The sequence below is a fragment of the Dendrobates tinctorius genome, unplaced genomic scaffold (assembly GCF_039654945.1).
Source record: "Dendrobates tinctorius isolate UK_male_01 unplaced genomic scaffold, ASM3965494v1 ptg000051l, whole genome shotgun sequence".
Lineage (NCBI taxonomy): Eukaryota > Metazoa > Chordata > Amphibia > Anura > Dendrobatidae > Dendrobates > Dendrobates tinctorius.
Genome location: NW_027361719.1, coordinates 27,708,214 through 27,725,272, shown reverse-complemented (window position 1 = coordinate 27,725,272; position 17,059 = coordinate 27,708,214). Strand labels below are relative to the sequence as shown.

Genomic DNA, 17,059 nt, shown 5'->3' with positions numbered 1-17,059 from the left:
AGGTCTCACTGCTTTGGGAAAATGCTGCCGAAAATAAGTCTCTGGCATGGTCGTTACTTGCGATCCCGTATCTACTAGGCATCGTACGGCACGGCCTTCGACCTCTGCCCATACCACTGGACACCGTGCGACCAGGTCTTCGTGATTTCTGTCACACTCCCCAAGCTACACGTGTGACTGACAGGTTTTACAGAGTGACCTGAATTAAGCAGTAATAATACGGAGGTACAGTACTCACGATCCTACCGGGCAGGAGCGTGAATTCAGAGAAGGGAATCCTGCTCTAGGACCTGCGGGAGGGGAGGAGCGGCAGAGAAGCGCTCGATGCCCACAGGACCTTCTGATCAGGTGACCGCGCGTCAGGAGGTGGGCGGGGTTTCCCCACCGGCCTCCAGCAGCGCCGGGGCCAGCGAGATATGGAACAGAGAGTTAGGAAACAACCGTAGTCAGACAAGCCAGGGGTCATGCACAGGAGGAGCAATAAGGTACCGAGTCAGATATCAGAGCAGGGTCAGACGAGGCATAAGATCATACACGAGATAGCAGTAACTGTACAGAAGGGGCGATCACAGGGAGGTCAAGACGAAAGCCAGAGGTCATACACAGGAGGAGCAATAAGTACAGAATCACAAGCCAAAGGACGTTTTACTGTAGTCAAACCGAGTCATACACCAAACAAGCACACAGGGACAGAAGAGAGCACAAACGAAACAGGGTCGGGCACACTCAAGCTAGGAGTATAAACGACAGGGAGGGGTGCTCACCTGTAGCTATAAAAACCCACCCTGGCCCCAAAGAGAGTCTCTCCCTATTAACCCCTGCACCATATGTCCAGAATCCTGAATAACCCATGACAGTACCCCTCCTTCAACGGGGGGCCTCCGGACACCCAGGTCTCCCCGGGTATCGCGCATGGTACGCCCTGACCAGACGATCCGCGTGCACTGACCTGGCCGGTATCTATGATCAATCCTCCGGACCATACCCCTTCCAATGGACGAGATACTGCAGTGAACCGCGAACCCATCGAGACTGCACAAGGTTTTGTACCTCAAACTCCATATGGCCGTCTACCGATACCGGGGGTGGTAAAGGTGTGGGTTCCTCCTTTACTGAACCTACAGGTTTGAGTAAGGATCTATGAAAAACGTTATGCAATTTCAGAGAGGACGGAAGGAGCAAGCGATAAGCCACTGGGTTAATCACTTCCGTTATCACATAGGGCCCAATAAATTTGGGACCCAACTTCGCGGACGGCAGTTTTAAAGTTATGTTTCATGTCGAGAGCCATACCTTATCCCCACAGTGTAGGGTCTGACCCGGATCCCTCTTATTATCAGCAAAGTGTGTGTACTTTTCCTGTGCCCTCCCAATACTTGCTCGAACCTTTGCCCACAGATCACTAATCTGTCTGACCGAATCTTCGACCCCCGGACAGTTTGAATCCAAACGTGAAAACTCACCGAAATGAGGGTTTAATCCCAGATTAATGAAAAAAGGTGACCTACCAGTGGATTGATTAATTCGGTTATTAAAAGCGAACTCCGCCAACAGCAATGCGTCGCACCAGTCATCTTGCAATGTTGAAGTCAAACACCGGAGGATTTGCTCCAATGACTGATTGGTGCGCTCCGTTTGTCCATTGGTCTCCGGGTGATATACTGAGGAGAAAGACAGAGAAATCCCCAACTTCCTACAAAAAGCTTGCCAAAATTTTGCTATAAATTGTGACCCCCTATCGGATACAACATTAGTAGGTACGCCATGGAGACGAATGATTTGTGAAAGAAAATGCTTTGAAAGAACCTCGGCTGAGGGTAGTTTGGCCATGGGTACGAAATGTGCCATCTTCGAAAATCTATCCACAACTACCCAGAACACCGTGTTACCCCGGGATGGAGGGAGATTGGTGATGAAGTCCATGGACAGATGAGTCCATGGTCTTCTCAGAATTGGTAAAGGTACCAATTCCCCGGCCGGCCGGCAATGAGAGCTCTTTGAACGGGCGCAAACCCCACAGGCTGTGACATGCTCCTTAATTTCAACAGACATTGATGGCCACCAAAACACTCTTTTTACTGCCTCACATGTGGCCGCAATACCTGGGTGAGCACCCAACAATCATGAAACTCCCGTAAAAGCTCGGAACGTAAATGCTGTGGTACAATCTATGAGGCGTTTTGGCCCTTGGAGCCGAAGATTGAGCCCCCACAATCTCCCGCTCCAATTCTGACGAGAGTTCAGCTATAACCACCCCGGGTTGAAGAATGGATGCCGGTGGCTCGGGGGCAGACAATGGTTCAAAACTTTGTGACAAAGCATCCGCTTTCACGTTCTTAGATCCAGGCCGGAAAGTAATAGAGAACTGAAACCGAGAAAAAAAAAAAAAAGACCACCGGGCCTGTCTGGGAGTCAATCTTTTTGCTGTTTTAATGTACTCCAGATTTTTGTGGTCAGTGTTGACCATAATTGGATACTCCTCGGCCCCCTCCAAAAAATGCCTCCATTCTTCAAACGCCAGCTTTATTGCCAGGAGCTCCCTATTCCCCACATCGTAATTTCTCTCCGCCGGAGTGAATTTTTTGGCGAAAAATGCACAGGGTCTGAGATTAGTCAAAGTAGCTGGCCCTTGAGACAAAACAGCCCCCACCCCTACCTTTAGGAATTCTCCCCCAGACGAACGGGGCCTCAGGGAGAAGAATAATTTACATCCCTCCCGAAAAGCTCTAAACTCCTTTTTGTCTCCGGAAAAGTAATCGGGTAATTTAACCGGAGACTCTGGAGACGTAAGTGACACATCCCTACTTTCGGGAGCCATAGCCCCTTGCACAGTATTGACCAGCTGTTGCTGGGTGTGAGCCAGACTGCGTTGTTTCATGTTCATTTTTTGGAACATTTGTGAGAGCTGTTTAACTTGCTCAGATAGTGCCTGCATAGGATCCATGATTGTAACAAAAGCCCCCACACTCACACTCGTCCGGTCAGAGGGAAACAAGAGGAGAGGAGGGAAAAGAACGGTATGGTCGTTTATAATGTCACACTCCCCAAGCTACACATGTGACTGACAGGTTTTACTAAGTGACCTGAATTAAGCAGTAATAATACGAAGGTACAGTACTCACAATCCTACCGGGTAGGAGCGCGACTTCAGAGAAGGGAATCCTGCTCTAGGACCTGCGGGAGGGGAAGAACGGCAGAGAAGCGCTCAATGCCCGCAGGACCTTCTGATCAGGCGACTGCGCGTCAGGAGGTGGGTGGGGTTTCACCACCGGCCTCCAGCAGCGCCGGGGCCAGCGAGATATGGAACAGAGAGTTAGGAAACAACCGTAGTCAGACAAGCCAGGGGTCATGCACAGGAGGAGCAATAAGGTACCGAGTCAGATATCAGCAGGGTCAGACGAGGCATAAGATCATACACGAGATAGCTGCAACTGTACAGAAGGGGCGATCACAGGGAGGTCAAGACGAAAGCCAGAGGTCATACACAGGAGGAGCAATAAGTACAGAATCACAAGCCAAAGGACATTTTACCGTAGTCAAACCGAGTCATACACCAAACAAGCACACAGGGACAGATGAGAGCTCAAACGAAACAGGGTCGGGCAAACTCAAGCTAAGAGTATAAACGACAGGGAGGGGTGCTCACCTGTAGCTATAAAAACCCTCCCTGGCCCCAAAGAGAGGCTCTCCCTATTAACCTCTGCACCATCTGTCCAGAATCCTGAATAACCCATGACAATTTCCACCACCCCGTGTGGTAGGCTCCGGCTCCGGGCGACGTATCCACGGCTCAGGGTCCTCTGCTTTTCTTGGCCAGCGGGACGGGTGTCCCCTGGAACGTGGTCACTCTTGGGCGGAGTGTCCCAATTCTCCACAATCGTAACAGGCGAATGGTCATGGGGGCCAACTTGGGTGAGGGCCGCGATGGTTCATGCCTCCTTTACCCGGCCCTGGCCGACTCCTTGTGGCCGCTTTCTTGGCTTCGGCCAATTCGCCTTTAATACTCTGTATCTCTTGCTTCACTTCTTGTACCCAGTGGGGTTCGCCCAGGGCGCTTACGGACACTTCGATACTCCGAGCCATCCCCACGGGGACCGTCACCCCTTGCTCCTGTTCCCGAACACGTGCCTCCTTCCCTATCTCTGAAAAGGTCAGATGTGGGTCCACTTGCAACCGCTCTCACAAAGCCTGTCTCGTCAGGGTGTCTCGTAACCCGGTCACTAACAGGTCACGTAATGTTACGTCCACGGTCCCCACGCCGACTCCATCCTTCCTTTCAATTTCTAAAAACAGTTCCTGCAAAACATTCATATACTGGGTCACTGTTTCCCCCTCTTTCTGCATGCGACTAAACATCCGGGTTCTCAATTCCCCCACATTGGTCGGGTCCCCATAGGTCTTTTCTAAGATCTGTAACACCCTGACGAAGGTGTTTCGCTGCCCCCGGGGCCTCAACATTACAGAATCCCGGGCTTCCCCGTCCATCGCCATCAGGGCCACTTCTGCCTCTAGGTCAGGGGTGTCATGATCCAGGACGGGATTTCGCTTTGACCCGTCCTGGTTATACTATGGGTTAATTGTGCTGCCTCTCTCAGGCAGCAGGAGGATATTTAGTGCTCACTGGACCTGGGTCCGGTGTCAGTTATATTCCTGCCCTCGGGTGAGTTAAGTGACCTCTTGTATACGTGTGCCTTGTGCCTGATATCTTGCTTGCTTGTTCGGATGTGATCTGGTTCTGTCCCTGTTACGAGTTCTGCCTGACCCTCTTGTACTGCGCTACCTCTCGTGTATGACTCTCTGCTTGTGACCCGACTTCGCTCTGCTTGTCCCCTTGGTACCACGTCGCCCTCTTGTGTATGACCTTTGGCTCTGTCTGACTACCCGTCTGTTTGTCCCTCCTGTACCTCGTTTGCCCGTACTGCTGTGACCTCTGTTTTGCCTGACTCTGAGTTGTTGTATGGTGTCCTGTCCTATCTGAATACAGGACGCTAAGCCCCGCCCCCTTGCAGTCACATGACCATAGGTCCCGTGCAAGCTTACTCATTTTCAGTGTCCGCAGGTCCCGTGCCTCTTTACCTTCCAGCGCTTACTGGACCCTACCACTAATAGTTTGAAGCACACATGGTCACCTCTGCTGCCCGCTCCACAGGTATCTTTTAGCACTGCTTCTGTACTCAGGACATGCGCACTGGCTCTATGACCAAGTGCAGTGCGGTGTCTCTGACATTATAACTGACCCATACCATTTTTTTTTTTTCTCTGCTCTCATTCACCTGTGTGTGTGATGGATCCTATGCACACTCTTTCTGAACAGGTTAAGCATCTGACGCAGATGTCTCAGAAATTCTTTGGAGAACAAAGAGTCCTGGCTCAGTCTCAGCAGCTGATCGCTGACACTGTGCAGGGGGTTCTTTCATTGGGGGCTCGGGATGTTACATTAATTTCCCCTGAGTCTCCAGTGAAGTTACCAGATACCTTTTCTGGAGATAAAAATGACTTCAGAGTTTTCAAGGAGGGCTGTAAGCTTTTTTTTTTCCTTAAGACCACACTCTTCTGGGGATGAAAGTCAGAGAGTGGGGGTCATTATGTCTCTGTTAAGGGGAGCCCCCCAAGCTTGGGCTTTCTCCCTTCCTACCACGGCCCCTGAGCATATGACTGTGGATGCATTTTTTGAGGCCCTGGGGCATATTTATGATGAGCCTGATCGGGTGCCTATGGCTGAGGACAGGCTGATGAATGTTTGCCAGGGGAAACACTCAGCTGAGTGGTTTTGCTCAGAGTTCAGACGCTGGGCTGCTGAGGTCTGCTGGAACAACGCCGCTCTCCGGGGGTTGTTCCGTAGAGGCTTGTCTGAGCATCTGAAAGACGCCTTGGCTCTCCACCCCCCACCTGATGCCCTGGAGGAAGCTATGACACAGGCCGTCCGAATGGATCGCAGGTTACGGGCAAGGGGAGTGATACAAACGGAGACATCATTATTCTCCCAAGGAAGGGGAGCCAGTTCTTCATTGAAAATCACGGAGATGGGAACCATCAACCTTAAGGAGGAAGAAAGGAGACAACGGCACGTGAGAAAATGCTGTGTTCACAGTGGCGAGTCTGGACATGGGAAAAGGGATTGCCCCTCCCGGCCACTAACCAACAAGCGACTGAGCCCGGGTGATTATCGTGGAGGTCACCCAGGCTCTCAGGTACCCTTTTCTGCATTTTCTAAAATGTCATTTCAAGTGGAACTTTGTTGTGGGGGTGTCTCCACATCCACTTCTGCCTTCGTGGATTGCGGTTCATCATTGAACTTTATTGACTCTGACTTGGTGGCCAGGTTGTAAGTTAGGGACAGTTAGGTTGGAGACTCCGATTCACCTTGTTGCTATTGACAAAACACCACTGGTCAAGAATGACATTGTGTTTTGTACTGAAGAGTTTCTCCTTAAAGTGAGTTCCTTACATCAGGAACGTATTTCATGTTTTGTAATGAACAACCTGCCTGCAGGACTGGTGTTGGGGTTCCCCTGGTTACAGCTGCATAATCCTGTGATTAATTGGGAATCTCGGGATATTGTTAAATGGGGTCCCTATTGCTCTGACAAATGTCTTGTTTCTGTGTCTGTGTCGTCCGTGGGTCTAGAAGGCATTCCGGAGTGCCTGATAGATTATACTGACGTTTTCTCCGAAAAAGAGGCTGAGGTTTTACCACCACACCGCCCATTTGATTGTGCCATTGACCTGGTTCCAGGTGCTAAATTGCCCAAAGCCCGCCTGTATAACCTCTCGGGTCCGGAACGGGCTGCGATGAAGGAATATATTTCCGAGAGCCTCCGTAAGGGACATATTCGTCCTTCTGTTTCTCCTGTGGCGGCAGGGTTCTTTTTTGTAAAAAAAAAAAAAGATAGTGGTTTGCGCCCATGCCTCGATTTTCGTGAGTTAAATAAAATAACTGTGAGAAATACTTATCCCCTTCCACTTATTCCTGATTTATACAATCAGTTGTCCGGAGCCAAGTGGTTTTCGAAATTAGACCTACGGGGAGCGTATAACCTTATCCGAGTCCGGGACGGAGATGAATGGAAGACCACTTTTCTCACTACTGAAGGGTTGTTTGAAAATTTGGTCATGCCCTTCGGCCTGACCAACGCTCCAGCGGTCTTCCAAAATTTCATAAATCATGTGTTCTCCGATTTGATTGGACATTTTATGGTGGTGTATTTGGATGACATTTTAATCTACTCGCCTGATAAACAGACTCACATTGGTCATGTTCGGGCAGTTCTCCAAAGGCTCAGGGAGAACTGTCTGTTTGCTAAACTTGAAAAATGTTTATTTTTTGTTCAGGAACTGTCCTTTCTGGGGTTCATCGTGTCTGCTGAAGGGTATCGCATGGATCCTAATAAGGTGCAGGCCATTCTCGAGTGGGTTCAACCGTGTGATTTGAAGGGTCTGCAACGTTTCCTAGGGTTCGCTAATTATTATCGGAAATTTATAAGGGGGTTTACACAGGTGGTTAAACCCCTCACAGACATGACTCAAAAGGGGGCCGATATCAAGAATTGGTCAACCGCAGCAGTAGCGGCATTTCAGTTTTTGAAAAAATGTTTCATGTCGGCCCCGGTTCTTATCCAACCGGACCCCTCTGAACCATTTATTGCTGAGGTAGACGCCTCAGAGGTGGGGGTGGGGGCGGTATTGTCCCAGGGACCCGCCACTTTGACCAATTTAAGACCTTGCGCCTTTTTCTCAAAGAAGTTCTCCCCTGCGGAGAGAAACTACGATGTGGGGAATCGGGAACTTCTGGCCGTAAAATTGGCTTTTGCAGAATGGAGGCATTTTTTGGAGGGGGCTGTTCATCCTATAACGGTAATCACGGACCACAAAAACCTAGCTTACATTGAGTCAGCTAAAACGTTGACTCCCAGACAGGCTAGATGGTCACTTTTTTTTTCCCGATTCAACTTCTCGATCACTTTTCGACCAGGATCCAAGAATATCAGAGCGGATGCGTTGTCACGCAGTCTTGATCCGGTGTCCCCCCCGGAACCTCCATCCTCCATTCTTCAGCCTGGGATGGTGGTGGCAGAGGTTTGTAATGTGTTGGAACGGGAGATTCGAGAAGCCCAGGCTCTTGCACCTCCAGCTAAGCCGGTGGATAAACTTTTTGTGCCAGCTCAGTTTCGTCTCAAGGTCCTCCAGGAGTTCCATGACTCAGTTCTGGGTGGACATCCAGGGATCTCAGCGACCCGGAAGGCCATTGCTAGAATATTCTGGTGGTCTTCTTTAGCCTCTGATGTTGGGGAGTATGTGTCTGCGTGTGAGGTTTGTGCCCGTGCGAAAACTCCCCATAACCGGCCGGCCGGGGAATTGGTACCGCTGCCAATTCCTGAGAGACCATGGACTCATCTGTCCATGGATTTCATCACCAACCTTCCCCCTTCCAAGGGTAATACCGTGGTCTGGGTCGTAGTGGACAGGTTTAGTAAGCAGGCACATTTTGTACCTTTGGCAGCTCTACCTAATGCGGAAACATTGTCCAGATTGTTTGTGGAGCATGTGGTGCGGTTGCATGGGGTACCCCTGAATGTGGAGTGCAATTTGTGTCCAGATTTTGGAGAGCTTTTTGTAGGAGGTTGGGTATTGGTCTGTCCTTTTCATCCGCCTACCATCCAGAGACTAATGGGCAGACTGAGCGGACCAATCAGTCTCTGGAGCAAATTCTGCGTTGTTTGACCTCAGCCCGACAGGATGATTGGTGTTCTGTGTTACCATTGGCTGAGTTTGCATTTAACAACCGCACTAACCAGTCTACGGGTACATCTCCTTTTTTTTGCAATTATGGGTTTCATCCTCATTTTGGAGAATTTTCCCGCTTGAATTCTGGGTGTCCTGGGGCGGACGAGACGATCCAGCGGTTGGGGAAGGTATGGCGGGAGGTCCAGAATAACATTACGAAGGCCCAGGACAAATTTAAATTTTTTGCGGACAAAAAAACAATCCGTGGGTCCAGTGTTTCAGGTCGGAGATAAGGTATGGTTATCCACCAAAAATATAAGGCTCAAGGTCCCCTCTGCGAAGCTTGGACCCAAGTTTATAGGTCTCTATGTAATTACCGAAGCAGTTAACCCGGTGGCTTTTCGGTTGAGTCTTCCGCCATCTCTAAGGATCCCTAATGTTTTCCATAAGGCCCTTTTGAAACCTGTGAGGTCCGGTGGGGAGGGATCATCATCTTCCCCGACACCGGTTCTGGTAGATGGGCAGGCTGAGTACGAGGTGGAACGAATTGTCAACTCCAGGTTGGTCCGTCGCGCCCTTCAGTATTTGATACATTGGAAGGGCTACGGTCCTGAGGAACGCTCGTGGGTTTCTGCTCGATCAGTTCATGCGGATCGGTTGATCCAAGCCTTTCACACCAAGTACCCTGAGAGACCTGGGGGTCCGGTGGCCCCCCATTGAGAGGAGGGTACTGTCATGATCCAGGACGGGATTTCGCTTTGACCCGTCCTGGTTATACTCTGGGTTAATTGTGCTGCCTCTCTCTGGCAGCAGGAGGCTATTTAGTGCTCACTGGACCTGGGTCCGGTGTCAGTTATACTCCTGCCCTCGGGTGAGTTAAGTGACCTCTTGTATACGTGTGCCTTGTGCCTGATATCTTGCTTGCTTGTTCGGTTGTGATCTGGTTCTGTCCCTGTTACGAGTTCTGCCTGACCCTCTTGTACTGCGCTACCTCTCGTGTATGACTCTCTGCTTGTGACCCGACTTCGCTCTGCTTGTCCCCTTGGTACCACGTTGCCCTCTTGTGTATGACCTTTGGCTCTGTCTGACTACCCGTCTGTTTGTCCCTCCTGTACCTCGTTTGCCCGTACTGCTGTGACCTCTGTTTTGCCTGACTCTGAGTTGTTGTATGGTGTCCTGTCCTATCTGAATACAGGACGCTAAGCCCCGCCCCTTGCAGTCACATGACCATAGGTCCCGTGCAAGCTTACTCATTTTCAGTGTCCGCAGGTCCCGTGCCTCTTTACCTTCCAGCGCTTACTGGACCCTGACACTAATAGTTTGAAGCACGCATTGTCACCTCTGATGCCCTGCTCCACAGGTATCTTTTAGCACTGCTTCTGTACTCAGGACACGCGCACTGGCTCTATGACCAAGTGCAGTGCGGTGTCTCTGACAAGGGGTAAGCGGATGCATCCTAAATAACCCACACATTCGCTCCGTCCAGTTCCACAGCTGCCGGAGAACCTGAGTATGTTGCTTAGCATAGCCCCCAAAGAAATGCAGGGCCGGGTGCCCTCGTTGTCCGCGCTCGGAGACCGCATCCTGCTGACTACGCCAAATGTGGTACTAGCAGGTATGCAGGATGCAGTGATGAGACGCAAGACGGTTTTGTGTTTTTGGTAATAACTTTTGTAGGTTTATAGGTAACTTTTCGCAGGGGTAGTCTAAGCAACCGAACAAATAAGGGATTGTCCTCGAAGGGACTCAATACAAACAAACACAGAAGTAAGAACACGACTACGTCCGGCAAAGCCGGTCACTATAGGGCCGCGGTATGGCCAACTACGGGTCCTTAGCTATATAGTGTCACTTAACCGTCCCGATGTCCCTCGGCATCCTGGACGATGGTTCCTCGGCGTAGAAGCCGCTGGGCCCAGCCGCTGAAGATCTTTCGTAGTCTTCGAGCGTTCCAATGCTCCGGTGAAGCAGGGGCACAACAGGCCCTGGAGGAGTCCTTGGACATATGGGCCGGAGCCCCCGGATAGGGGCAAGCATTGGCGATGCAGGGTGGCGGCTGGCAGGCCACCTGCGCAGCCAGCGACTGCAATGGAGGACCCGCGGCGAGCAATGGCCCGGCCCTTGGTGTAGACTGGAGAGGGACAGTGGTGGCCGCCGACGGCACTGAACTAGCCGCGGCCACGGGTAGAGGCAGGGCGGCTGCGGGCGGCGGGGGACAGGCCCCAGCTATGGGTTGACGTGAGGCGGCAACGGCCGCTGGGACCTGTGGGCAGGCCGCAGCCGCGGGCAGGAGCGAGGCGGCAACGGCCGTGAGTGTCCGCGGGCAGACCGCAGCCGTGGCTGGAGTAAGGCGGCAGCGGCCGCTGGTTGATGCGGGGGAGAGGTTCTCGGACGGTCGTCTCGGCGCCGTCCCACTGATATCCAGGGGAGTGTCTCTCTTGTCTCTGGCCTCCTTCCTGGCTCCGGTGAGTCACTCTGGCTCTCAGTCGCTCCCACGGTCTCCTGCTCCTTCTGTCCCATTCTGCTGACTCACTGTGACTAGCGTTCCCCACCCCTTTTATATTGGCTCCTCCTCCAGTCCACCTGTCAGTCTCCACGGTCCGTCCCTGAACTCTGTCCCCCGGAAACAGTTTCCCCTGGAACCTAGGTGACGGTCCCCTTGGTTCCGACCCGGACACTTGGCGGGGACCCTCTCTCCCACAGTGACTCATGATGCCAGCACCCAATCGGCACTGGCGTCACTGTCCCCGCCTTCTGACAAATCTGGATTTCCTCTTCCTGCTCAGTTTGACGGGAGGCGGGGACAGTGACACCAGTGCTGATTGGGCAACGCGGTCACATGTTACAATACCGCAGAAGAGCTCTGGGGAGAGCGAGTGCCGACACCGCGGAAACAGTGCCAGCACAGGAAGTGAGGATCGGCTTTATTATTTTAAGGGGGCAAAGCGAAGGATATGAGAAGAAATTGTCCAAGTAGTAGACAACTTCTTGAAACCTGTGTCTGTGGCAGATGAAAAAGTGACCAGACATTATAATGAATAATGCAACATACTTACATAATCAAACTTTTCAGCCTTGTTAGCCCCTTGCTAAAAAAAAGAAGAAAAAAAATACATTATCAAACCAGAAAATGTCACGTCAGCACTACCTTCATTAAAAGTGTCTTTTTATTATGTTTTTGGAGCACTAACTGTAGAATAATATAATAAATATATTCTTATGTGACTGCGGTTTTCTTTCAGTTCCTCACACTGTAGCTGTCATGATTTTTCTCATATAGTGACAGAAAGCCACCGATCAGGAGACACTTATTCCTCTGGTGAAAATCCCTAGCTAATAAAAATAATTTTAATTTAATTGAAACAGCAAAACACAGCCCAATAAGTGACACATCACTGTAGTCAGAGTCTCTGCCCCTACATCATGTTGCCCTCAGATTACATAACAAAAACCTGCTAACAGATTCCCACATTCTGTAAACTATATATGAAGAAGTTCCGTACTCACTTTAATCAATGAACAATTGACAATCGCTCCCGCATTCACCATGGGGTTGTGTGGCTTTCCTAATAAAAAAAGAATACATATAAATTTCTGGTTACAGTAAATGGAAGGATAATGCTCAGTTTCCATTTTCCCCCTAATATTAGTGTCTGCCTGTGAGGTTCTTGCCTTCCTCTGGTTCAACATGTTAGCTATATAGTGAACTCAATGGACGTAAAAGGGGTTTTCCACGAATAAAGTACATTTTACTTAATAGATGTTGGAATAAAAAATAATTTCCACAATTGGATATGATAAACAATGTCCCTGTGCTGAGATAATCTTATAAATGTGCCCCTGCTGTGTACTGTGTAATGGCTGTGTCTGACCGTACAGGGACATGGTCTGATCATACCACAGCTCCTGTGCAGGGGAAGACGCAAAAGAGAGGATACAGACAGGACAGCAGGGGATCAAAGCTGATCCATGGTACCGTACATGAGAAGGGGTTACATACAAAATATAAATTATAATGAACAAATTAAAAATGACAGACAGGTATAGATCGGAGAAGGGCCTGCTCTTGTGGGCTTATAGTCTACAGATAATGGGGAAGGAGACAGTAGGTTAGGAGGTTGCAGCAGCTCCGGTGGCGGTGAGGTGGCAGCAGAGTCATTGCAACCTATTGAAGAAATGGGTTTTCAAGTTTTGTCCTTGAAAGTTCTGAATGTGGTGGATAATCGGATGTGTTGGGGCTTAGAAAACCAGATGGGGATACTCAAGAAGTTTTGGAGGTGACTGAGTAGGGAAGGTACGAGAGTGGAGAAGGGACGAATGTCTTGGGAGAGGAGTACATGTGGGAATATATTAGAAGATTAATTTGGAGCTATATGGTGAAGACAGAGCATGAAAAGACTGGTAGGTTAGTGTTAGTAGTACATAGTAGTCAGCGTATACATACAGTGTATTTTTCGCTTTATAAGACGCTCCGGATTATAAGACGCACCCTAAATTTTGAGGAGAAAAATAGGAAAAAAACCTTTTTTTTTAATAAAATGGTGGTGCTTCTTATAATCCAGGCGTCTTATTGCTTACCGGGGGTGGTGGGAAGTGGGGTCCCAGGGTTGCTGCTGGAAAAGGCAGGAGTGGAAAATTGCTGCTAGGATGAGGGGGTATTTTGATGGGTGGGTGTCCGATGCTGCCGCTGTGCTATGTCCCCAGTGTTGCCGGGTGTTATCACTGTACTCTGTACCTGGTGCTGCTGCCCGCTCTGTCCCCCGGTGCTGCTGCCCGCTCTGTCCCCCGGTGCTGCTGCCCGCTCTGTCCCCCGGTGCTGCTGCCTGCTCTGTCCCCCGGTGCTGCTGCCCGCTCTGTCCCCCGGTGCTGCCACCGCGGTCTGTACCTGGTGCTGCCGCCGCACTCTGTCCCCCAATGCTGCCGGGTGCTGCCGCCGCCCCGCCCTATCCCCCGATGCTTGCCGCCATGCTCTGTCCCGTGCTGCGTTGGGGGCTCTGCCGTTCCATCCATGCTTGATTGCCCTGTGCGGTGGTTTGCTTCCGGGAAGATGGCCACCGCACAAGCACAGATGGAGATCTCAGCACTGAAATCTCAGGAGATGAGATTTCAGCGCTGAAATCTCATCTCCCGAGATTTCAGTGACGAGATCGATCTCCATCTGCACTTGCACGGCAGCCATTTTCCCGGAAGGAATCCACCGCACAGGGCAATCAAGCATGGATGGAATGGCAGAGCCCCCCACGCAGCATGAGACAGAGCGCGGCAGCACCGGGGGACAGAGCGCGGTGGCGGCAAGCACAGGACACTGCAGCGGCAGCACAAAAAAGGTATATTCGCATTGTAAGACGCACCCCTCTCTTCCCCTCAAATTTGGGGGAAAAAAGTGCGTCATACAAAGTGAAAAATACGGTGTATATATATATATATATATATATATATATATATATAGCCAATTGAGCTGGCTTGGTGAGTGCAATATCCAATTTTTCTTTGTTAAATATATGTACCCACAGAAATATATAATATATATATATATATATATATATATATATATATATATATATATATATATATATATATATATATATATATATATAGTGTATATAACACTACATAGTTTCAACCTGAAGTCAGTGACAAGAACTTTAGCTCCAAACCTCTATTATAGATCAGCAGACATATTACTTTTCATTACGGTCACGCTACAATGTTAGTAACTGGATTACCAGGTCACATTTTGTCCTTCAACACATGTCACGTGAAAGAGCCATCTACCATAGATATCTGAACTTGTCACACTGGGTCAGTTTTGAGCAGCAGCTACATTTGGTCTCGGCTCCCTGCAGCTAGTCCGAGCTAAGAAATTGTTGTAATTGATGTGTATGTAGTATTGCATTGCACAGTACAGCATGATGGGGCTTCAATTAGTGCCATGATGTTCAGGGTTGGGTCTGTTTATGAAACAATATATTTAAGGCTCCGTTCCCACGATGAATACTCAGTGAATTTTGATGCTGTTGGCTTTCTCCAGCATTTCTGCACCTACTATATTAGCTTCTGTGCCCACGATGAGTTTTTGGTGACTTTTTGATGCTGGATATTTTTGCTGCGTCAAAAACACAGCATCTTACAATTCCTGCAAAGCAAATGGGATTTAAAGAAATCTCCAGCCCTCTGTGCTTTTTTTTTTTGACTCAGCGTAAATTTACCTGCGGTGCGTGTTGTTAGTGTGTTTCTACATTGGAAACGCATAAAAAACACATGTAATCTGCACATGACTGTATCAATAAAGTTTTGTCAAAGCCAAATGGCGGGAAGTATCAAAACAAAGAAGCTTTATTTACAAAAGCTTATTTATTTACTTTCCAAAAGGAGGCAAAAAAGCGCAGCAATAAAAACTCATGTAAAAAACTCACTACAAAAACGCAATGAAAAAAGCAAGTAGCATAATTTACATAATAGGTGCAGAAAGGCTGCAGAAACGTGAAAAGATCATTAAAAGCTCCTCAAAGGAACGTGGCCTTAGGCCAAATTAGGCTACTTTTACATGTGCTTTTATTGCATTTCAATCTCTGCGGTTTTTGTATCTGTTTGTCATGTAATGTTTTAAATAAAACTGCCCTTTTTTTGATACTTCCGTCTAGTAAACAAAAAGATGGAGGATTCCCAAACTTTTTTTTTCTAGCAGCCAGTCAGTGAAAAAAGGACAGCACTAGAATGCAACATTTGTGTGATATCATTTTTTTCATGGACGCATTCACTTCATCGAGGGAGAATTTTATTTGCAAAATTTACCAAAACTGCTCAAGTCTCTGCTGTTTTTATAGACCTTCAGTTATCCCCTGTGTGTCTATATGCTATTCATTAGAAAAAAAGCTGATGGAATGTAGGTGTACATGAAATCTGATGTGTGAACTGAGCCTTAAGAAGTTTGGGATCAGCCATCTACACAGATGATAATGTCACTGAGTTAACATCAGAACATGTTTGATGCAGACTTTGCGGAATACTCTCTCTAATTACCCTATAATTCCATGTAATATTTCTTCTAAAATACTATATGTGCAAGTAGACACGTCAATTAATCACTGCTGTAAAACAAGTTTTTACGTGTTAGTACTTTTAATGTTAACTCTAACAATGTTTTAGTACATTTTAAAACTTTACATACCTTGAATAATAAGTATATAAGGGCTTTAAAAGGAGTCTGTTACCCCCAAAATGCCAAAAATCAACCTGTCGCCATGAAAATACAGTCTGGTCTGCTGGCCTCATGTTATAGAGTGGGGGAGCGAAGCAGACTGATATATAGAATTGTGAAAGAAGATCGTTTTAATCATTTACACCTATGCTCTTTCTGGGATTTTCAGTGACTATCAGTGACTGACAGCTTTCTTTGTAAAAGAGTGCATGTAGAGATACACACATGGTCAAAATTGTTGGTACCCCTCGTTTAATGAGAGAAAAACCCACAATGGTCAGAGAAGTAACTTGAATCTGACAAAAGTAATAATAAATAAAAAAAATCTATGAAAATGAACAAATGAAAGTCAGACATTGCTTTTCAACCATGCTTCCAAAGAATTTAAAAAAAAATAAAACTCATGAAATAGGCCTGGACAGAAATGATGTTACCCTTAACTTACTATTTTGTTGCACAACCTTTTGAGGCAATCACTGCAAAAGATTCCTGTAAGGCCGGGATCACACATGCGAGAAATTCGGACGAGTCTCACATGTTAATACCCGGCACTGACACCGCCACTTGGATCGGAGCGTGCGGCCACATAGCAATACATGCAGCCGCACGCACCGCTCCTGAGTGCCGGTGGCAGTGCCGGGTATTAACATGTGAGACTCGTCCGAGTTTCTCGCATGTGTGATTCGGCCTAACTGTCAATGAGACTTCTGCACCTCTCGACAGGTATTTTGGCCCACTCCTCAAGAGCAAACTGTTCCATTTGTCTCGTGTTTGAATGTTGCATTTTCCAGATGGCATGTTTCAGCTCTTTCCAAAGATGCTCCATAGGATTTAGGTCAGGACTCATAGAAGGACACTTCAGAATAGTCTAATGTTTTCCTCTTAGCCATTCTTGGGTGTTTTTAGCTGTGGGGTCATTATCCTGTTGCAAGACCTATGCTTGAGACCAAGCTTTCTGACACTGGGCAGCACATTTCTCTCTAGAATTCCTTAATAGTCTTGAGATTTCTCTGTACCCTGCACAGATGCAGCAAAGCAACCCCAGAACATAACAGAATCTCCTCCATGTTTCATAGTAGAGACAGTGTTTTTTCTTGATATGCTTCATTTTTCCGTCTGTGAACATGGAGCTGA

At 48.4% G+C, this 17,059-nt stretch overlaps 1 protein-coding gene across 1 annotated transcript in view; it reads right to left on the bottom strand.

The window, feature by feature from the left end:
- The window catches only part of GLS2 (glutaminase 2), a 143,986-nt gene that overhangs the window by 36,139 nt on the left and 90,788 nt on the right, over positions 1-17,059 (bottom strand). Inside the window, exons 7-8 of the mRNA XM_073576914.1 lie at positions 12,232-12,290; positions 11,781-11,813 (exon numbers count right to left, since the gene is read on the bottom strand). Of these exons, the coding sequence (XP_073433015.1) occupies positions 11,781-11,813; positions 12,232-12,290 (92 nt within the window). The remainder of the gene's footprint in view (positions 1-11,780; positions 11,814-12,231; positions 12,291-17,059) is intronic.